The following is a 21,750-nucleotide window of genomic DNA, read 5'->3' on the forward strand; positions in this document are numbered from 1 at the left end:
AAATTTAGTCCCTTAACCACAGCAATAACTAATTGAAAATATAGCAATGGACTCATTACCGTGACTAGAGTTCCCAGTTCCTCTTTACAGCGTGGGCAGCGCAAGCAATGAGTTCAATATGCTCATACTCATACTGCCACGTTTCCTACGCATCATGGCGTTTGAAAGCCTTTCGTCGCCAGGCCCTTGAAGCTGCCGCTGGTCCTTTTGCACCATTCAGCTCACGGAGCTTCACAACCAGCTCCAGCTTCCAATTCCCAAAGCCAAATCCCAATCAAAAGAAACGGCGCGGGAATCCAAAACGAGAAAGAATACAAGAGCTCGACATGCTCGACAGGCTACACACTGAAATCTCAGGGTTCGTCGAAGAATTAAAGAATAAACCACGAACTGTAGAATCATCGGAAGCTACCGCTCATAATGAACAAGAAAGCGCCCCGGGACAGCCTACACAGTTGAAGGATATACCACCTCTACATGAGCGACCTTCACAGTCCCTCCCCAAATCCCCCATCGTCACAAGGCTAGCACAGAGAGGTACCAAATCGAAATCCCGCGCCACCAAATTAGATATCGACCGCCTAAAATACAACCCATGGGCCCAGATTCTAGCAAGCCCTGTGCGCATGTGTGTCGCAACTGGTGCCCGAATTCCAGAAAAATTGATGGGAGATTGGGGACTAGTGCAACATCCGGAAACATGTGCATTTTGGCTGACGCCCGTGGACTTGGTTCAAGAGGAACTTAAGCAAGCAAGTGCGAAGAGAATACCAGCGCCTCCAGCAGAGCGCGATGAAGGTGCTGAAGGGGACTCTGATTCTGTGCCCCATCAGACGAGACCTAATGTTCCTAGCTTCTATATGACCAACACTGTGGAGCTGATTGATGCTGTTGCGAAGTTGAAAGGGGATCGGATACCACGACTAGTCCCGAATAATTGGAAAGTGCCCAGGGGAACTCTGTCGCGGAATGCGAGATATGTTTTTAGAAAGGATTTGCCGGTGTTTGTTTTGGATCATACGAGGGAGGTGGTGCTTCGGTGGTTGAAGAAGGTGAAGGCGTTGCAGTTGGCAGGTGAGATATCGGGCGGTTTGACTGTAATGGATGTGGGAACGGAGACGATTGGGAAGGATTCCTTGCAGGAGAGTCTGCGGAAATTGGGGGACTTGGAGCATGCGGCTTGGGGTGCGGTGTTCATATCGAGAAGCACCAGAGTACAGGGCAAGAACACCGGTACTCAGGGAAAAGAGCAAGCTAGAGGAGGGGACGACATCTCTCCTTCTGCTAGTTTAGCAGCAGATCCGAGAAACAAGTCAACATTGGCAAACTCCTCTATTTTCCCGGAGTCTGACTCGGAATCAGCTAGCGTGTCGGACTCTCTCCCTAAATACATTACTCTTCCAAGCACTGGTTCGATGGTGCCGGTGTTTGATCTGACGATGCTCCTGACAGAAGAGCAACTCGAGGCGCTTTGCCAACATGCAGAGGTATTCCGTAATCCTGCTGTCTTCTATAGACCAGGCAGCAGAGCGCCTGTTTCCATGATCTCGTGGCTCTGGAGACTCAAGCTTTATATGCTGAGGCAAGATAACCTTTGAGGACGATGGTTGATGCTCGGACCCCCTTATCATTTTATTTTCCCCAAAAAATGTTTTTGTATGTATACCTTGGTGACTTGTTTCATTGCATTACTAGAACCTATAACAAAATGGGGACATGTAACATTATTTAGGTTAAATAGACTATGGAAATGACAGGCTTCAAAGAACATAGATTATTTAGAGATCCAACCCAAGAGCCCAAAACAGTGGTTATAGTCTAAATACCACTAATCTATAGAGAGAATAATAAGAGTAAATAATGCTCAAATCCCTCTAGAACACATCCCATCAATACCATATCCAACGAACACAATGGGAAATATAAAGCACAGGTCTTGCCACAATATCTTCAACAAAAGCCAACCTCCCCCAACAAACCAAACCCATCCCTACGCCGCCTCAAGCAAATCCTTCAACCCATCAACGTAGGCCGCCGGCCTCAACGACCCCGTCGTAAAATCCTCCTTATTATTCACCCCAGTCAAAACTGCCAACGTCCCCCCCAGGCCCCCTTCAATACCAAACCTAATATCCGTATCCAATCGATCCCCCACCATACACGCCTTCTGTCTTTTAAGCTTAAACTTCCCCTCGATCGCATCCATCATAGCCTGACTAGGCTTCCCCAATGAAACCGGCGCCTTACCACCCAACATCTTTATCAACGGTGCGCTTATAGTGCCCGCACCGGGAAACTGCGCGCCGGCGTTAGGAAGCGTACTATCAATATTCGTAGCAAGAAATACAGCCCCGCGCTTTATATAGTGGTACGCAAGCGCCAGTTTCAGATAGTTGATATGGAAATCGAGGCCCACAAGAACTACTCCAACTTCTGGATCGAATATTGAGGGGTCACCAGATGCGATTTTGTTAAAATCTTGCAATGTGATGTCGCGTCTATAGGAAGGGTCCGTGCCGCAGATGAAAGGGACGTTTTCGACCTTGAGTTCTTGCTCAATACCTGTTTCTCCTAGGACGAAGACTTTTTGCTTTTCGGGCGGGAGGGAGAGGACGCGGGAGATGTAGATTGAGGCGCTGTAGGAGGAGCAAAATATTTCTTCCTGCTTGGCTGTTAGAAACTGCGCAGTTTGTAAGATGGAGAAGAGGTGGTGTGAGCCTTACGATGTGCGCAGGAATTCCTAGACTGTCCAGTTTCTTTTTGTAGTCTGCACGGGATTTTGTGCTATTGTTGGTAACGAAGATGATTTGTTTCCCTGGTTATTTCCCACAAGCATTAGTGGTTGTCTGGTTCAAAATTCCCATATGGTGGAGATACATATTGCGTACCTTTGCTCCTTAGCATCTCCAACGTCTCAACCGCCCCCTCATATATAACATTTCCTGACCATAAGACACCTAGATATCAACCCTATATTCTCAGCATATGCTCTGGTTTCCAGCTTCGTTGAGCTCTGGATGCGACAGCGGGGGAGGGCATTAACTGACCATCGCAGTCAAACAAAAAAACCTAGAAAACGCGAACCATTATCAGCATATCAGCAATTAAGCCACTATTGCAAATACCCGTTGCTTATTTGAGGCAAGGGAAAGGAGAGAATTGCACAATGACAACAACGTGGGCGCATTTACTCACATCAAACCTGTCAAGAAATTCTTGGATAGCGGGCTTATCACCCGTAAGGTACTTAGGAGCTTCTGCCATTATCTAAATGTGAGCAAAATGGAAACAAACAAAAGCAGTTTTTCTCCTTTTTTTTTTTCTTGCTTTTTTTCTGTTTAAATGTGATGAGTTTGTCAAGACACAAATGTTCTTAAAAAATATGTCGAAGCTTGCGTCATTTGAAGATTTAACTACCAACAAGCGGCAACCCGAGTTCCTCGAGATTTGCTTACGGTTCGGCAAAGCGGGAAGTCAACGCCGAACCGCCAACCAAAGGAGAACCGCATAAAATAGCCCCTGAAGGGCACTTCTAAAAGATAGAATAATAAAATAAAAAAAGGACACCATTCTACAACTTGACAATTGTCATGAATCATAAATTGTATGTCATTGTGAGCATGATTTTCAATCAAGAGAACAAATCACACCTGGCTGCCTAGTATTTAGGTCATGTAGGCCGTGCTAATATTTCCGATATCCTCAATGCGAGATCTAGGATAGTAAGATGCTCGTCCGCGCCATCAATCAGCCGTTTATCAAACTCAGAGAATACCATAACAATGCTGTTCTTGTGGATGTCCTCTATAGAATCGTCAAACACGATAATTTGATACAGCTGTTCTCATCGCGTTAATTCACAGGAGTCATATCAAAAGATGAGTAGACAAAGGGATGCGTAACATACCTGTGTTAGCATCTGAGAAGCACTCCATCCATCTGCCACAATATCAGTAACCACCTTTGAAACCTCTTCATACGGCAAACGGGCTTTCTTCGGCTGCAGCGCCTTAACCAATCGGTTGACAATATCGTCCGGCACAACTCCCGCAATTTCCTCAATAGTCCTCACAGTAATCACACCTTCGTCGCCAGCATCAGCCATATCCTCATCCCCCCCTTCATCCTTACCCGGAGGTGGCTTAGATACAAGTCCAGACCCCACCAGCCTGGCCGCACTCTGCATGAAAGTAATAGCCCGCCGCAAATCCCCCTCACTACACCTTATCAATGTCTCAATACACCCATCAGCAAGCCTAAGTTTCTCCACCCTTGCAATCTCCTCCAACCTGCTCCCCGCAGCCGACCCATCCAGCGCCTTGAAGCGGAATTTACTACACCGGCTGGCCAACGGATCAATGATCCTCGTCACATAATTACACACGAGACAGAAGCGTGTGATGCGACTGTATCGTTCCATCGTGCGTCTCAGGGCCGACTGCGCATCCTGCGTCATGCTATCTGCCTCGTCGAGAATGATGATCTTGAAGGGCGGGCAGGGGTATTTTTCGCAATAGGCGGTGTCTGAGACGGGAGGATGGGAGAGTTGCATTCGTGCGAAGTCCTTTATTTTCTCACGGACGATGCTAATGCCGCGTTCGTCGGAGGCGTTGAGCTCCAGGATGCGGGAGCGGTAGAGTTGTGGGCCAAAGAGGGATTTGGAGAGGGCGAGGATTGTGGAGGTTTTTCCGGTGCCCGGGGGTCCATAGAAGAGCATATGTGGTAGCTTTATTTGTGATGGTATTAGCGTAAATGTGATTCTAGTGCAATGTTGTGGGAATAGGTTGGGAAAATAAATTGGTACGTAGGTACATTTGAAGCTTGTAATGTGCGCTGAAGGACGGTGATTGTATGTTCCTGAGAAGCTACATCGTCGAGTGTTTTCGGCCGGCTAGGAATACCTGGATTAGCAATGTCTCTTCATGACATGAAATCTGTGATAAATGTGATTGGCATACTATTTCTCAACCCATGGCTGCAACCTTGTATTATCCGCCTCTTTCTCTGAAGCTTTTGGTTTGGAATTGCCTATCCCCACAGCTGCTGCCCGAGCTTTGTTGCTGAAGAAATTTGACGACATGGGATTGATCACTCAAAGCTAAACTAAAGTCGCAATGATAGATCTGAAAGCAAAATCGGGGAATTGATTGGAAGGAGTTTCGGGAAATAAGTGTTTGTTTACGCCGTGTATCGACATCAGGAATCGGCAATAATTAATCTGCAGATTGAAGCTGAGGACTTGGCAAACGCGGGCAGAACGCGTGGATCACGTGCTGACCCGATTTCATTTCACAAGATTTTATCCTAATTCTCATCGCTCTGTGAAGATATCTAGGTATTTTCAAATCAGATGGAAGTATTCTGACGCATTAAGTTGGTGGGTTTGGTATAAACAAAGGCTGTTCATTTCCCACACATACCAGAAATGACACATTGTACAGGTTGTATGTTATCACATCATAATTCCAACTATTATGTATCTATGTAGTTTCTTGAAGACGGAAACATAGCCAAAATCCCTACCTCACAACTCATCCTTCTTCCGATCTTCCGGGATGTTCTCCTCATGCATCCTCTTCTTTGGATTCCGGGGCATTGCTTCCTGCCTCCGCCTCTCTTCAAGGGATATATCATCCACATTCGTTCCCCTTTCAACATTATCACTTTCCTTCCCAACTATCTTTTCTATTTTCTCTAATACATCTTCATTATCCGCCTGCGGAGTTTCCGTCTTCTGGCTATCCACAGCTGATGTCACGGCACCGTTTAGGGTAACTGTATGGGCCACAGATGACGATGCCACTGCAATAGTTGCCCCTGAAGTACGCAGCGATATCATTGAGGAGCCTTCCCCAACGCTACCGCCCGAGGAGTGTGAAGATGGAGATGTATTTGCCAATCCAATACCACCCAGAACCAGGAAGGCTGTTCGGAACGTCAGTTTCAGAGGCAACCAGAGAATCCACCAGAGCGGACCGTATAGTATGCGCCGGAATACAAGCCAGATGATAGTTCCAACGAGTATATAAAATGACGTTTCCAGATACCATGTATCCGACTTCTGCGAACGAAGAAGTGAAGATACGAGTGAACGCGATGAGGCGAGAAGACTGTCGAGGCTGCTGTATGATTCAGATAGCGAACGAAGTGCCGTGGTAGATTGCTCTAACATAGACAAGGACCACACGTCAATAAACGCTAAATTTTGCTCCCTTCCATTCCAAGCAACGGGGAAATACAAACCTAAAGTTTCCTGCGCAAACTGGCTTCGGGACAGCTCAGCTTGCATGAGTTGATGAGTCCGCCTCAGCGCAGATGTAACATCCTCCGAAGCACTGGCTACCAGATCGTCATGTGTAAAGCCGGGACGGCCCTTTCGCCGCACGCCTTCCCCACCCTCCCCCCCTCCAACTCCTACAAACAACAATTCCCTTTCTTTCCGCCTAGCAACCTCTGCATTTCGTTTCGCCTGTAACTGCGCCTTGCGAAATTGTAAACGAGCACTATCGTTATCGTCAGTTCCAGTGACAGATAGAACCCGCCAAAATATGTATATAAAGGTACATCACTAACCTCTTCAAATCCTCCTCCAACTTTCCAATAACCACCACCATCCTCTCCCTTTTTGCTTCCTTCGCGCCTCCGCTTCCCCACCTCTTCGTACTACTCCATGCAGCTTCCAACTGCTCAAGCTCAACATGCAGCAGCTCCATCTGCTCCTCCATCTCTTTTAGGCGGAGGTGGATCTCCGCACCTAACTCGAGCCGCGCATCGTCGCCAGTTCCTGCTGTGGCGGGGAAGTTCTGGAGCCGCTGGATTAGTTGGATGGTTTGTTTGTGTGCTGTCGAGAGGGAGGTTATGCGGGATTGGAGGCCGGCAGAGGCCATGCTGCTGGTGGTGTGGCCCTAGCCCTGGCCCTAGCTGTGGTGAGAGGGCACGGCGGAGAACGGGATGTAAATAATAATGATATTGAGGAAGTGCAGTAAAACAAGGTTTAGGTGTTTCGGGGTGGATGTTCTGCTGCTGATATGGGGAATTAGGCAGACAACCGTTTGTCAAATGAATAATAAATTAACTACCCCTCAATGATCGACATAAATTCTGAAATTAGCCACTCATCTGCTCAAACCGTGCCCATGGATCTGTCCTGTTGCTTGTCGGGTTAAATAAAAAAAAAAAGTTGAGGATGTTTATATGCGTCGTCATCCAGATTATGGAGAAGCAATGTTTGACAGCAATGCAAACACCACGGTCCATCTAGTCTCGGCATTTCGACACCACCCAAAAAGTTTCAAGTCGCACTGCGCTGAACAGGAGCGAGCAGCTGAAAAGATACCTGATTCCTTCACACATCCTGTCTGCTCAAATTCTTACAGAAAACACTCGCCTTGTCTCTTGTCTCGTATACAATTAAGCTAATATCTCTATTAAACTTCCTCTCTCTCACCACAATCCACCTTGCAACGGCTGATTCCAGACTGGGGAACATCCATTCTTTTCCCAACCTCCGCAGTCAGGAGCAAAAGCGTTTGCAGACGCGGCATCGTACATCTCCCCATACATACCTCACCTCAATTACAAGAAGAAGAAGAAGAAGATAGGGGGAATCCAGCTCCCGTATTCTACGATAGTTAGAAAGTACGCTCCTTCTAATCCACCTAATACCGCCCTCATCGCAAGCACGTCACTAACATCCCTCCCCGCAGCTACCAAAAAAAAAAAAAAAATGTCCATCCCCCTTCACACCATAACATCCCTCCGCACCACCTTCTCCCCCTTCAGCCCCTTCTCCAAGTCCTGCCGCCTCTTCATCTCCCTCCTCCAAAACCCCTCAACGGCCAACCCCGCCTCGCCCACACATATCAACATCGACATCACCCAGTTGCCGCGAGGGTCTAAGCAACTACCTGAGATGACGGTGGGGTTTAAGGGTGGCAAGGAGTTGAGGTTGGAGGTTGGCAGGCTAAGGATGGGTTTTAAGGATGTTGTGGAGGAGGTAGGGAGGATTGGAAGGTTGTTGGCGAAGGAGGAGAGTTTGAAGGGTGATGGGCAGCGGGGGAACACCGGGTCTTCGTGAGTGTGGGTGTTGGAAGGCGTTTTTGGTCTATGAAGGGATGTGTGGGTTGTAATTTGGCTATTTTAAGAATTCTCGGGGGTTTGGTGGCCAGATCGGATTGGGAGGGGACGAACTGAGATATGCAGATGGGGGAGACAGCGAGAAAATAAGCGGAGCGTGGAGTGAGTGTCTTTTGCGATTGAAATAGAAGAAGAAGAAAGTTTTGTATAGAAGCCATCGGAGGCGATTTGGAAATGGCAATCGATTATCGATATTGTCAGGAACATGTATATATATATCATCATAGATAACGGAATGATAACGGAATAGGACGTCTGTGGTTAACATCTTTGATTATTTACTACCTAATTTATAATTCCCCATCCCAGAATCGGCAGGGAAATCTATAAAGACGAAGCAGTGCTGTAAGCATGCTATATAATTCTAACAATCCGGCACAGGATATGCTAATTTTCCCACCTCATCCCAGAATAATAATGGATTTCCCCAGGCAACCCGCAACATCCCCAGAAACACCTCCCAAGAAGATCGAGTCCATTATCCCAAGATGCAAAGACGACTAAGAGAAAAACGAAGAAAATTCACCGAAAAGAAGAACACCATTTTTTATATTTCTATCAACATCCACAACGTGGTATTTACCTAGGCAGTTTTTATTCGAACCGAACCCGTTCCTCACAACAGTCGGTGTGACCTGGTTAAACAAAAATGCTCTCAAACACTCCGAACAGAGGCCACCGAAATGCCCAAAAGCGAAAGCATTTAGTTAGCTATGTGCGTGTTTGTATGGATGGATGATGTCTTTTTCTCCTACCATGCTTCCACCAGAAACAAAAAGGAACAGGAGTTTCCTCAGCTTCCTTTTTTAATCCAGAGAGCAAGGTAAAAATAAAAGACGATTGGCATTAAAAAAAAAAAACGGCGGGAACACGTGGACAAAACCGAAAAAAAAAAGAGAGATTTAAACAGCAGCACCGGAGATGAAAAACCACTTATCGACACTCCCGTCGATGGGGGCGGGGGGAAGGTTTTGACCATCTGGAAGGTTGACTTGCTTGGAGTCCACCCAATCTGATGATTGCTCGCTGGTGGTGTTTGCGCTGGACATTATTTATTAGCATTGTTGGGGAGACTGCGTGTGGACGGCACTTGATCCAATTGTGATATAGAAATAGAAGATATACATACAGAGAGATATCGCCGCGATTACTCTTGCCGCTCATTAGTTTCTCCCAAGCATCAGCGCACTCATGGACCACCTCCATGGCGTACCTGATAGAAAGTGTTAACAAAATGTAAAAGAGATCAAACGAGAAAAAGAGAAGGAAAACGAAGTACGCACTTCTTATTCTTACACTCTCCAGAAAACGCGAACTGATTCTCGGGCTTTCCATCTGGAATCTTATAAATACGGAACCACTCGTTCGTCGCCCTCAGCAGACCGGGCAGATGACGCTCGACATCCTCAATGTCATTGAGCTTAGGTGCAAGCGGGTCATTGATATCGATGACAATGATTTTCCAGTCCGTTTCTTCCTCGTCAAGCAGGGCCATAACGCCGAGGACTTTGACCTGCTTGACCTGGCCAGTGTATCCGACCAGCTCGCCGATTTCGCAGACGTCAAGCGGGTCGTTGTCACCTTTTGCTTTGGTTTCTGGGTGAACAACGTTGGGGTCTTCCCAGGTCTGTACATTGGGATTTTCGGTTTAAGTATATAGGGATTGTCATCTAGGTGATACAGAGAATGGGTAAAATACTCACGCGAGGGAAGGCTCCGTAGTTCCAGAGGTAGCCCTTATGGGGGAAGCAGTTGCGGACGTAGCGTAGCTTGCCTTTCTTCACATCCTGCTTGATTGGGTTGAGGAATTCCTCCTTGGAGATCTAATAAATGCAATACGTCAGTCATTGTTGTTTTGATTTGTTTTCCCAGATTTATATCTTCAACTTCAACACCCCCCCTTCCTCTCCACCCAAAAACAACAAGCAACGCCCCAACCACGAATGAAAATATCAAACTCAATCCAGCCACGCCAACCGAACTTCCAAAAACACACACACACACACACACACACACAGCACACAGCACACGGCACACGGCACACAGCATACGCGCATACCTCTAACTTAGCATTTGTCCAGCGAGGGATCTCAACAACCATATTCAGGATGGTCTGCTGCTCATTGGCATAGAGCGGGATATCATGAAAAGGCGACACGGGCTGGCCATCCTTTTCGATGTAGGCACGGAAATCGAGGGTCTGTGGCTGGCCGACCTTGCGGACGGTATATTCAGAGGGGGATTTCGCGTATGACATATTGTTATTGGTGTTGCCGTTGGCAGCGGAGGTCGACGAGAAGTGTCTGGACAGGAGAGCCGCACGATTCACAGGCGAAGAATGGCGGTGGGCAGGTATTAATTGGGTATTATGGATAGAGGAGGAGAGGAAAGAAGATGGTGAAGAAAAAGAGGAAGAAGGAAATGAGGACGATGAATAAAAAATTGAAGAATTAGATGCAGAGGAGAAAGAAGCGGAAGAAAGGGAAGCGGAAGTAGGGGGGAAATGGGGAAAAGAGAGGGGGTTTGGGTTGCTTTTGGGGGGAGCCAGCTTAGTAGATGATGGCGGAACCAAACAAGATCGAGGACGACCGGCACCAACAAAGACAACGGCAGATTCTGCCACTGATGATGCGCGCTGCACGCTCTGCAGGTTTCTAGTTGTGGGAAATGGCCTCAGGCAGCGGGATCGGGCTACGGGAGAGATTAATTGGCTGAGTGAAAACAGTCGGAGCAGGACTGTTTGCGCCAGAACTGTGGACATGTGGCAAGGCGGCAGAAGATTTCTTGGTTTGAATGGCTGTTGGGTGTTTGGTGAGAGACTCGGGAAAAAGAGGGGATATTTTAAAGAGAAGGGAAGAGAAACACAGTAAATCTGGGTTTGGTTGACTCAGATTAAATTTTTCGGTTGGTTATATTATTATTATTATTATTATTATTATTATTATTATTATTTTATTTTTTTTGGGCTGGGTGGTACGGGCTTTTCGGGAACTGAGTTAAATACTTTACTGGTTGCTCCAATTTGCAGAAGAGCCGTCAATGATGCGCAGTGGGGAATTGTTCCGAGGGTGTTGAAGCTTGCCGGGAGAAAAAACTATACTGAGGGTCTCATTTTTTTTTGTTTTATTTTATTTCTATATTTACTCCTTTGTTATTTAGACAGTGACCGAAGACTGCTGATATTGCGATTCAAAGCTTCTTCATGCTACGGTTTGCCCTGCAACCGATAACCAACTACAAAATTAGCTCTCCCTTGGAGAAGTCTGTGTAGCGCCTGGAATGAATGCCCTGCAACCGTTGATCGGAATTGACAATTACCCCACTAGTTAATCCACTACAGAGTTACTTATTTGATTGTAAGGCCAGTGTGCTATTCTTATATATCTGGAGAGTTAATTTTAGTAAGGTGTAAATGTCGGGGTAAAGGCTTGGAACTATCATATCAATCAATTCTTCTCTCCAATACGACATCAACACTGATGAGATTTCAATGGAAGATATTATTTCAAAAGCATTTCAAACATATTTCCAGGTTTAGACAACTCAATGTATATCAGACATCAAATATCGAATTTTCAAACGCAGGGAAGATACCAGGAAACGTTTACGAGATTCGCAATCGGATCAATTTGGAAACCGTCAATTTGGAGAGGAGAGAGAGCCACAATAACCAATACTACCTGGATACTCTGTAATAAAGCATTTGGATATCTTGACCCACTAGGATAAATCATCGTGCCATTAATGTAATTGTGTTCCACACGTTGGAATTTCAGATGCTTCGATTAAATTTATTCCAGTCCTGGAAATAAAATGAATGTCACGTGATAGATAAGCTTATCACCACGTGATTCGGATACAGATTTGCCTGTTTCGGCTTCTTCCCTGGCAACGTTTTCACTTCCAAGTCAATCGAACAATCCTCCGCTTTCTTTTCCTCCTCTCTGGGATCAGCATAAAACACACTCTCCTACACCCTCACTGGAGCCTTCTCTTTCATATCCCCCGACAATGCCATGTTCAAAAATTTTCTACAACTAATCATGGGCTCAATCGCAAAAACACCACCTTTCCCTTCCTCCCCTGCCCCCAGCCCCTCTCTGCCCCCCCGCGTCCCCATCCCCCAAAATGGCGTCGACTATCGCGGCAAAATTGTTCTCGCTCCCATGGTCCGCTCAGGCGAACTCCCCTCCCGCCTTCTCGCCCTCAAATACGGCGCCGATCTCGTCTGGGGCCCCGAAACAATCGACAGAGCCCTAATCGGCTGCACCCGCCAAATAAACCCGCGCACCTCAATGATCGAATTCACTCGCCTTCCCTCCAACGGTGGCTGCCAAAACCCAGCCAAACCAAACCAAACCCCGCCCAAAGAATCCATAATCTACCGCCTCGACCCACACCGCGAACGCGGCAAACTAATCTTCCAAATCGGCACCGCCTCCCCCATCCTCGCTGTCGAAGCGGCCAAAATCATTGCTCCAGACGTTGCAGGCATAGACGTGAATGCAGGATGTCCCAAACCCTTCAGCACAAGCGGCGGCATGGGCGCCGCCCTCCTCCAAAAGCCCGACCTGCTCGTATCAATCCTTACCGCCCTCGTCACAGAAGTAGGTGCACCCCACCAAATCAGCATCTCAGTGAAGATCCGTCTCCTCTCTGACCCGGAACGGACACGCGATCTCGTCACCCGCCTCTGCGCGACAGGCATAACTGGATTAACCGTCCACTGCCGCACGACACCTATGCGCCCGCGCGAGCGCGCCATCCGCGACCAATTACCCATGATTGCATCTATATGTCGGAATGCGGGGGTTGCAATTCTGATGAATGGCGATGTTGAATCGCGCGACCACGCACTCAAGCTGATGAAGGAGTATGGCGTTGATGGCGCGATGATCGCGACGAGCGCGGAGGCCAATTCATCCTGTTTCCGCACAGGCGGTCAGGGCGGCTTGGTACACTGGCGCGAGCTGGTGCGAGAGTATATGGATTTATGTCTGCAGTGTGAGAATAAATGGGGGAATACGAAGTATTTGCTCAACATGCTTATACCGGGCAAGGAGAAGATGTTTAATGCGGCGAAGATGTCGAAGTCGTATCGGGATTGTTGTCGGGTGCTTGGGTTTGAGGAGTTGGTTGAGAGGGCGAAGATTGTTGATGAGATTATTGGGAGGATACCGGATGATGAGAATGGGGAAGACGGCGCTGATGTCAGTAGTGGGAAGAGGAAGAATACGAGTAGGACTCCCCCGGTAAAGAAGGCGATATTGACGAATGAGAGTGCCAAGGCGGCGGGAATTGGTGGCGGTGCTGGCAGCGTTGACTGTAGAGGGGTTACGAAGTCGAGAAGCTCTCCTGTTGTGCTGGATGCAAATTCGAGTACTCCCGATGCTGCTGTTGTCATGGATATGGCTGCTACCCACCCGCCTGCTGTGGAGAATGCTCCTGTTGCAAGTCCTCTGCATGGGTGATAAGCGTTGCTTTTACTTCGTTCGATACCCCCTCTACCCCTTACCTAGGTACTTATTTACCCCTTACCCGCAGTGCCAGTTGCGACATCTCTTGTTCTATTATCCAGCGACTTAGACTACCATATATGCATGCATGCTATCGGCGTTTATTTTAGATGAGTGTCTTTTGATTTGTTTTGGGTCTTCTGGTAAGCCCAGCTTCTTGGTGCAGCTTACGGAGGAGAGTGTTCACCCTGTGTGTGTCCAGGTGGTGCGGGTAGGACATTTACCAGCTCCAGGGCATTACTGATATACAAATATCATAATTTTTCTTTCTTGATTTAAGACTTCGTGTGAGGGAGGAGAGAAGAAATCCTGGAGACAACAAAACCTTCAAAGGACTCGAAGTCACTCCCAATTATTGAAACCCATCTACTTTTTGATATGAATTTGAAAACGACTCGCCAAATTGCCATGAGTTCACATTAATGAACCGAGTTAACTACCCTCCATGAGTGGTTGGCACGAAACGGAGAAAGTATCCTTCCATTTTCCAAAACCCCCCCCCCCCCCCCCCCTTTTTTTTTTTTTTTTTTTAATTCATACCATTTCTTGATTCATATAGACGATGCATCATTCCAAACTCGTCCCCATGTTCATATCTATTTCACCAAATTTGTTTGTTATTCATATCTACCTAACTTCAACGTAGGCATTTTACATATAATATGTTCGTGTTTTCCAAACGACCCCCATCATCCAACGCATCTCGTGCATACTATCATGCATATACACATCACCAGCCATCAACAATTTACAAAACAGACGAAAGAGAGCAAGGGAATAACTTAATAACTACACCTCCTTCCTTGTCCATGTGGGTCATCGCACCGGCCATTAAACGGTTTCGTGCTTGAGACAAAGCCCTGGGAGAGTGTCTGCATCTCAGCCGAAGAAGGAGAATCCTTAGGAGGCAGCCCATTCGTGCTGAGCGCATAGGTGGCAACAACATACGCAGTCGCTTGCGTGTTCATCAACCACGCCTTCTTACTGAGGTTGTCCACAGTATCGCCAACACCATGATAGTTGGGATCATAAGCTTCACCGGCAGTACCGCCAAACCACTCTGCCTCCTGCTCAGACTTGATGCCTTCAGCACCCGTGAAGACACCTCCAGCCGGGATGCCAACGGAGATAAACGCGTCGTAATCGGATCGTCCATCGAACTCGGATGGGACATGATTTTCCTCGCGATCCTCGTAGAATTTTTGCAGGAGTTTCTCGATCTCTGCGCTGCCGGCGGGGCCGGTGAGATTGAAGCTGGATCCGTCGCCATCGTAGATCTGCGTGGCATAGTTGGGTGAGGCGGTCATGTCCATGTTCAGGTACAGACGGATTTTCTCACGCTCCTCTGTGGAGAGGCTGTCAACGTAGTATTGAGATCCGAGGAGACCGTATTCTTCTGCTGTCCAAAAGAGGAACCGGACGGCGTTGGGGACCTTGAATTTTGTGAGTGCTTTGGCCACGACAAGGTTGCCGACGATGCCTGAGCCGTCGTCGTTGATTCCAGGGCCTGGAGGTTGGATTTGGTCAGAGTAATCTTTAATGGTGTTGCTCTGTGCTTGTGGGTGGTGGGGGTGAAAATGTTCACGTATATACGACATGTTCTTACCAGCTTCAACTGAGTCTGAGTGACCTCCAACAGCAATGACGTTGCTTTTATTCCCCTGCTTTGATGTCGCAATGACATTGAACCTACGACGCATATGAAACGTCAATTTATCCGCTCAATGGTTATTATTACCTTAAATATCTAGAACACTTACGTCGTGCGGTTCTGGAACTCCGATTTAGTGAACAGTTTGCCGGTCAGCTTCTCGGATACCACTCGGGTAGCCAGGTCGTCTCCGATTTCCTTGGAAAGCCCGACGGTTGGGGGATAGGGGCCAGCAGGGTTGACCGGGTCACCCAAGGTTCCTGAAAGCGGGCCAGGGATGTTGTTGTAGATGAGAGCTCCGACAGCTTTAGCTGCGCCAGCGTGGGCAGCCTTGAGACCGAAGGGGCATGTGCCACGGACAATGAGAGCGATTTTGCCGGCTACCCTAGCTGGGAAATCCTCCTTCAATTTTATATGTGTTGGCTCTGATATACCTTTTACTTGCTAAAAATATAACCGGAATGTCACTTACGGGCGCGCATCCAAGGTTATTTACCAGGACAATATCCTGCTCCGTATTCCCTGACGGACTGTATGTCATCGGAGAAGCTTCCTTCGACTCTCCATTGACAGTCAAGGTAGCCTCGGATCGGGACCACAAGTGAACCTGTTTCTGCTTGACTACATCATAGTACTGAGATTCCTGGAGCTCCTGGACGAGCCAGTCGACAGTGTCATTGTGAGCTGTGCTTCCGAAGACACGATTCCGCTCAGGAGTTGCGTATGCGATGGATTGGAGTTTTCGCGCTCCTCTCATGAGCTCCTCTAGTTCAATGCCCTTCACTAATGCTTTCTATATTCGACACAGGGGAACGTTAGCATCTAACCTCTTGCAATGCACATGCGACGCATGACGTCGCCTTGTCACCTACAGTCGAAAGCTTAGCGTTGCCGCCGCCGGGACCACCACGGCCTCCATCGATTTCTTGTTCATGGACTTCTTTGACAGCAGGAACCCCGGCACAAACCAGACTGCCTCCCAGAGCAGCCCCAAGGACAAGTAGTTGGGCCTTCATGTTGTGCAAGGCCAGCGGATTGAATCTCCAGCTAGCGCTTGAGAGTTTCAATGTAGAAGGAGAAGAAAACAAACGTTGGGGGGGGGGGGGGGGGGGGGGGAGAAAAGAGAGAAAAATAGAGAGAGAAATCTCAAAAACACCAACCCTTTTCTGTCCAACCAGAAGAAGGCACGGGGGGAAAGAGGGAAAGGACGATATTCCGAGAGTTTTATATATGTTTTTGGTGTGTCGCAACAGTCGGGATGCGGGGACAGCCGTAGTCTGTGAAGCTATGGATACAACCAAAAAGCTCTGGCATCGTTGATGGTGCCTGATCTGGTGAGAGAGGGAGATATGCCTCCACTCGCTCTCTACCATACGATAACCCATCCCTTGCACGGCATTAGCACCAGAAACCAAGGGCAGCTGGTAGTGTAGATGATGTACTGGACATAAGCCATCTGGGTAATCAGGTATGATTCGGTTCATGTGATTTTTATTTAACGGGCTTCGGGGGAAATCAATTGCATGGTTTTCCGGGAAGATGACATATATACATCATGGGAACTAGAGGTGGAGAGATGACCCAGTATTGCGCCTGACAGGGACCAAAAGTGGACTGTTGTAACGCGATTCCTGAGAAATATTTAAGATAAATGTGTAATGAAAATCATTTTTAACCTTGGCCGCCGGTCTGGGGAAACCCCGGGTCTAGCGTCGGATGCCACGAGTGGAATATTCAGGTTAGGTATAATAATAACGATATGCAGCCAGCGGCCAATAACAGCAGAAGCTTAGCATCAGACGTCCCCTGTTGAAGGGATTCACTCTCCAAATTAAACAAAGACCGGGGGTCAGCAGAGGCGAGTCTGGGGCATTGTGTTCAGTCCCACTCCAGAAAACGCTCTTCCGCCGGCGGCAGAAGTCTTTCCATAGCCATCCATGCCCTCAACAACCCTTTGGAACAAAGGCCCAAAAACAAGTTCAATCGCGCTTCATCCTGCCAAGCCACAACGTTCCATTGGCTTAGGGAGCCTCGGCTTTAACAGTCAGACGATCGAACAGCACTTGGTCCTGGGAACTTCGCGCTGGGAAGCGCAGAGCGAATCTACAAGGAGGACGAAGACGCGAAACTTACAGCAAGAAAAAGAAATAACGGCTGAGATGCCATGCGGGATCGGCGTGAGGCCATCAGCCTGTTTGCAGATCATTATCGTCACATTTGATATAAGCAAAGTCCTGTTAGTTAATTCCAGTGGTTGTTCATGTCTACGAGTGAACCGCTTGAGTCCTGGATCGGGATGAATTCTTTTCTGAAGAGAGATAATAGTCTGTTTGTTTCCTCTATTTCCCCTCTTTTTTTTTTTTTTTGTCTCCAGTGCGGGGGAACAAGATATCATTGCAGGATTCCCTCCCTGGCCTTATCCTGTTATCCTATCCCCATCCGTCCCCCTTATTATGGTGCACAAGCATATTTTTCTGCCGTCTGAAGCCGGGAGCCCCGCAAGGAACAAGCACATTGCTAACATCCTAGGGTTGTTACACTAGCCAACACTGAAGCAAACTAATAGTATACGGTTAGCGAGGCACCGAATATCCTCATCATTGTCATTGATGTGATTCCGATAATACCAAGTGGAAGTTTGTCGTTGTCTGCATGATGTACCCGGGTTTCTGCGTAACCATATGTAGTTCTATCACAGCTAGACATTCCCAAAGAGAAAAAAAAAGGAGAAGGGAAGGAAACAAAGAGACCCAGTGGCGAGTCATCGTCGTTCAATTCATCTAGAAGTGGTGCAATGTAACGATATCAAAAATTAAAAAAAGGCCTGTCAGGCCCGCCAGCACAGTTTGACGGTGTCTGAGCTGTTTATTCCAGCCTTTGATCCACTCCAGTGCCCCCCTGTATTTACGTTGAATAATCAAGGACAGCCCCCAAGGTTTAAACTCGGCATAGATCTGCATATGATGATTGATGGGAGATTAAGAAGTGTGTACCCTATGCCGCCCCGCAAAAAAGGATCATTATGGAGGCTGAAGGATGGAAAAACAAATATAGTTAGATTGGATTGCGGATCTTCTGCCGCATTTGTCTATTTTCGGTTTCTCTTCATTTCTTCCACTGCATATACGGTGTTGCATCATCATCTAGCTAATACACAGCAGAACACGGCGCACTGCAGTCTAGACTTCACATGTAGAAATACTTGGTAAGTAAAATGGAAAACATGAGTGAAATACCACCCGCAATTATTTGGAGAGGAAAGTTGCAGTTATGCGACCGCTAGCTATCCGAATTCTTATCTCCACTGTATACACCGTCTGCAATCTCTTTTTTTTTTTTTTCTTCTCCATATTTCACTATTGCAGAACACTTTATTAGTTACCTAGGCAGTATGAGAAGAATTGTGGGAGTTAATCCCCATGTCCAAATCTATGCTCACTTGCCATCACCTAATTTTAGTCGACAAAAGCACAAATATCAAACAGACAAGTCTAATCCGATGCAATCTCCACTAGGAGGATAGCATAAAATAAAGCCAGTAAAGGGAATACAATACTCCTGCAATGGCAATGTCCGAAGAGTGACAAGCATTAACACCAAACACGAAGAGAGTAAACGGGAACTCGATAAACACTGTGCGTCAAAAAAGCGGGAGAGGTGGGAAATTGGGATGGAACCAAATCTAAATCTTTCAACGATCTTTAATATCAGAAAATGGTCTTGAGTTTTCCATTTCTCTTCTTTTTCCTCTTGCTTCCTCTTCTTTTCAAATATAGTCAATGGGGGTGGATTTTCGGGGATTGAAAAGTAATTTGGTAAAAGCCCAGGGGTATATGACAGGGATAATAAAGTAGGAAAGGCCCAGAGGTAATAGTTGGCCGGCAAGGGTGTGGGAGTGACCTAAAGAGACGATAAGACAGCTTCCAGCCAAAACCTGGAGTAAAGGAATGACGAATGCGCTCATTTCCCTGGCGGTGCACCGCACGAGCATGGATATCGACAGAACAAGGACACCCACAACGCCGTGACACGAGGAATGAGGATACAAATAGACCCATCCGAAATTGCGACAAAATCCGACAAACATATCAAGATCCTTCTAGCTCTGCAATCTCATTCCCATCCCCCTTCCTCTTCTTCTCATCCTCCTCTGTAAGCTTCGCAATCACCATCTCCTCCACAGCCTTCAACCCGGCCTCCTCGCCCTTCTTCCCAGCACCAGCACCAGCACCTCCATCATACTCCCCAGAAACCCGCTGATCAAGCGCCAGCTTCGTCTGGCCCAGCGCATACATCTGTTCCTCAATCGTTCCCCTCGTGACAAGGCGCACAACCTCCACCTCTCTCGTCTGCCCTACACGATGTGCGCGATTCTCCGCCTGCACGTCCTCCTGAGGATTGAAACTGGAGTCGAAGATTATAACTTTATTCGCGCACGCGAGGTTAACACCCGCACCCCCTGCCTTGGTTGACAGGAGGAAGACGGGGATCTCAACCTGCTCGTGGAACGCGTCGAGGATAGCCTGGCGATCCTCGACGCTGGTGCTGCCATCCAGCCGGAAGAAGGGCATCTGCACCGTCTGAAGGACGTGCTCGAGGATATCCATGACCATGGTGAATTGGGAGAAGATTAGGGTGCGGTCGCCGTTTTCTTTGAAGCGACGTAGTAGTTCACAGAGCTTGTCGACCTTGCCCGATTGCATCCACTCATCATTTTTAAGGACGAATTTGGATAAGGCGGTTGGGTTCTGTTCGCAGAGCGTATGTACCTCGAAGTCGTTGTAGGCGCAGAGTTCCAGGTATATCTGGTCCGGGTCTGAGGCAGCCCATTTCTCATCTTTTAGGCAGGCCTTGGAAATCCGACTTAAGGTTTTGTCATCGTAATGGCGCCGGTAGAACAGGGGGTGGATGGCGGCTTGGCGCAGCTTCATTAGAATATTTGATGACTTGTTGCCGACCATTTTTCCAGCGGCTCGATCCGCAACGAGTTGTTTGGCCGTTTCAACTTCGCGAGTATATACTTCCTTCTGAGCCTCGTTCATATCGCAATACTCCACACTCGTGATTTTGGGTGGCAAGTCAATCACTTGATGCTTCTTTCTGCGCAGCACAAATGGCGTGAGCATGGATTTTGCACGAGCAATTCGCTGTGCAGAGAGCAGAGCTGTATGCGAGTCGTCAACCGTCTTGGCTTTGGCACTAAAAATGTACTCAAGATCTTCTTTTCGCTCTCGAAAGACTGAAGGTAGGATGAATCCAAGTAGTGAAACTAGCTCCTGGAGGTTGTTCTGCAGGGGAGTACCAGTGAGCAACAGTCTGAACTGAGCTGGAATGCGGATAAGTTTTTCGTAGAGCTGGGACTTGCTGCTCTTCAACATATGACCCTCATCATACACACATACACAAAAGTCCATGGAACGAAGGAATTGAGCATCTATCTTTGCCTTTGCAATAGTGTATGTCGTAACGACGACGTTGATAGAGTCTCTGGTATCTTCGATTTGTTGGCGAATCTCAGCACGAATGGTTTGGTTGGCGTAATACGGCATGACATTCAGTTTTGGGCAAAAGACGGAGAATTCACGAAAGCCAATTCTCCAAGGTTGAAGAGGGCACCACCACAAGATGAGGTCCCTTCACCCCTTTCTCGTAGAGATGGGCCAGGAACGCTATGACTTGACATGTTTTGCCCAATCCCATGTCATCTGCAAGAATGCAGCTCAAACTCTGCTCGAAAAGGAGGCTCAGCCAGTTGATTCCCACAATCTGGTAATTTTTCATGGTGATCGATTCGCTCATTATTGATGGTTGACAAATAAACTGTTGCTTCTTTCGTGAATAGCTGGGTTTAAGGTCGTCGTCTTCCACACTAGATGAGTGGTGGCTGGACGGAGTACCAATTGCAGAATCATGGATCTTTTCTGGGGTATTATTGTTATCCAAGGAGAGTATGTCAAGCTCGCCTTCTATTTTTGCCCCGAAAATATCCACGCCCCATCGTTTCATCTCGTCTGCAATTGGCTTTCCCAGCGCCTCGCATTTAGAGACGAGAGCATCTACAGCTTCATAGCCCGTCCACATGTCAAGACATTTGTCAACAACCTTGTCCCCAATGCGCTTCTTAGCATACCTTTTCGATTTGCCATTTTAAGCTCTTTCCGTTCTCGTCGTTGTCGATGATTTGACGAATGGGAGTCCAGAGATGTGAATGGGCCGTTTTTGAGAGAATATTTATCTGCAATACTCTCCTGGATTTCGGCATATCAGCTAGATCCACCCACAGAACATGTATTTGAAAAATGTGAGAACTTTTTGTTTCCAAAACACGGCCGTCCTCATATTCTTCGGGTTTGTCTGATTCGACGAATCGATATCGATTACAGAAGGTTCTGGGGAATTCTGGACGGCGGTTGAATTTTACTTTCCCTTTATGCTTCTATCAAGGTT

At 47.5% G+C, this 21,750-nt stretch overlaps 10 protein-coding genes across 10 annotated transcripts; 3 read left to right on the top strand and 7 right to left on the bottom strand.

The window, feature by feature from the left end:
• Positions 1-107: 107 nt before the first annotated feature.
• PADG_04170 (uncharacterized protein) lies at positions 108-1,598 on the top strand (the record flags this gene model as incomplete). The annotated part of the gene is made up of 1 exon (XM_010761451.1): positions 108-1,598. One exon carries the CDS (start codon positions 108-110, stop codon positions 1,596-1,598), a length of 1,491 nt encoding a protein of 496 aa, XP_010759753.1.
• A 392-nt stretch (positions 1,599-1,990) lies between these two features.
• PADG_04171 (uncharacterized protein) lies at positions 1,991-3,264 on the bottom strand (the record flags this gene model as incomplete). Its single annotated transcript, XM_010761452.1, has 5 exons — positions 1,991-2,662; positions 2,724-2,815; positions 2,889-2,957; positions 3,048-3,069; positions 3,196-3,264. The coding sequence occupies 5 exons, from the start codon at positions 3,262-3,264 to the stop codon at positions 1,991-1,993; spliced, it is 924 nt and encodes a 307-aa protein (XP_010759754.1).
• A 406-nt stretch (positions 3,265-3,670) lies between these two features.
• Positions 3,671-5,080, bottom strand: PADG_04172 (replication factor C subunit 2; the record flags this gene model as incomplete). Its single annotated transcript, XM_010761453.1, has 4 exons — positions 3,671-3,838; positions 3,908-4,726; positions 4,813-4,891; positions 4,959-5,080. The coding sequence occupies 4 exons, from the start codon at positions 5,078-5,080 to the stop codon at positions 3,671-3,673; spliced, it is 1,188 nt and encodes a 395-aa protein (XP_010759755.1).
• Positions 5,081-5,524: 444 nt separating this feature from the next.
• On the bottom strand, positions 5,525-6,887 carry PADG_04173 (uncharacterized protein; the record flags this gene model as incomplete). The annotated part of the gene is made up of 3 exons (XM_010761454.1): positions 5,525-6,165; positions 6,244-6,503; positions 6,574-6,887. 3 exons carry the CDS (start codon positions 6,885-6,887, stop codon positions 5,525-5,527), a joined length of 1,215 nt encoding a protein of 404 aa, XP_010759756.1.
• Positions 6,888-7,726: 839 nt separating this feature from the next.
• PADG_04174 (uncharacterized protein) lies at positions 7,727-8,077 on the top strand (the record flags this gene model as incomplete). Its single annotated transcript, XM_010761455.1, has 1 exon — positions 7,727-8,077. One exon carries the CDS (start codon positions 7,727-7,729, stop codon positions 8,075-8,077), a length of 351 nt encoding a protein of 116 aa, XP_010759757.1.
• Positions 8,078-9,038: 961 nt separating this feature from the next.
• PADG_04175 (inorganic pyrophosphatase) lies at positions 9,039-10,897 on the bottom strand (the record flags this gene model as incomplete). The annotated part of the gene is made up of 5 exons (XM_010761046.1): positions 9,039-9,177; positions 9,266-9,349; positions 9,420-9,763; positions 9,840-9,959; positions 10,196-10,897. The coding sequence occupies 5 exons, from the start codon at positions 10,895-10,897 to the stop codon at positions 9,039-9,041; spliced, it is 1,389 nt and encodes a 462-aa protein (XP_010759348.1).
• A 1,282-nt stretch (positions 10,898-12,179) lies between these two features.
• Positions 12,180-13,607, top strand: PADG_04176 (tRNA-dihydrouridine(20) synthase (NAD(+)); the record flags this gene model as incomplete). The annotated part of the gene is made up of 1 exon (XM_010761456.1): positions 12,180-13,607. One exon carries the CDS (start codon positions 12,180-12,182, stop codon positions 13,605-13,607), a length of 1,428 nt encoding a protein of 475 aa, XP_010759758.1.
• Positions 13,608-14,434: 827 nt separating this feature from the next.
• Positions 14,435-16,319, bottom strand: PADG_04177 (uncharacterized protein; the record flags this gene model as incomplete). Its single annotated transcript, XM_010761047.1, has 4 exons — positions 14,435-15,341; positions 15,413-15,705; positions 15,776-16,096; positions 16,176-16,319. 4 exons carry the CDS (start codon positions 16,317-16,319, stop codon positions 14,435-14,437), a joined length of 1,665 nt encoding a protein of 554 aa, XP_010759349.1.
• A 3,072-nt stretch (positions 16,320-19,391) lies between these two features.
• PADG_11714 (uncharacterized protein) lies at positions 19,392-20,852 on the bottom strand (the record flags this gene model as incomplete). The annotated part of the gene is made up of 1 exon (XM_010761640.1): positions 19,392-20,852. The coding sequence occupies one exon, from the start codon at positions 20,850-20,852 to the stop codon at positions 19,392-19,394; it is 1,461 nt and encodes a 486-aa protein (XP_010759942.1).
• Positions 20,853-20,883: 31 nt separating this feature from the next.
• On the bottom strand, positions 20,884-21,384 carry PADG_11715 (uncharacterized protein; the record flags this gene model as incomplete). The annotated part of the gene is made up of 1 exon (XM_010761641.1): positions 20,884-21,384. One exon carries the CDS (start codon positions 21,382-21,384, stop codon positions 20,884-20,886), a length of 501 nt encoding a protein of 166 aa, XP_010759943.1.
• Between the last annotated feature and the right edge of the window lie 366 nt (positions 21,385-21,750).

Source organism: Paracoccidioides brasiliensis (assembly GCF_000150735.1).
Source record: "Paracoccidioides brasiliensis Pb18 unplaced genomic scaffold supercont2.4, whole genome shotgun sequence".
In the NCBI taxonomy this organism is placed as follows: domain Eukaryota; kingdom Fungi; phylum Ascomycota; class Eurotiomycetes; order Onygenales; family Ajellomycetaceae; genus Paracoccidioides; species Paracoccidioides brasiliensis.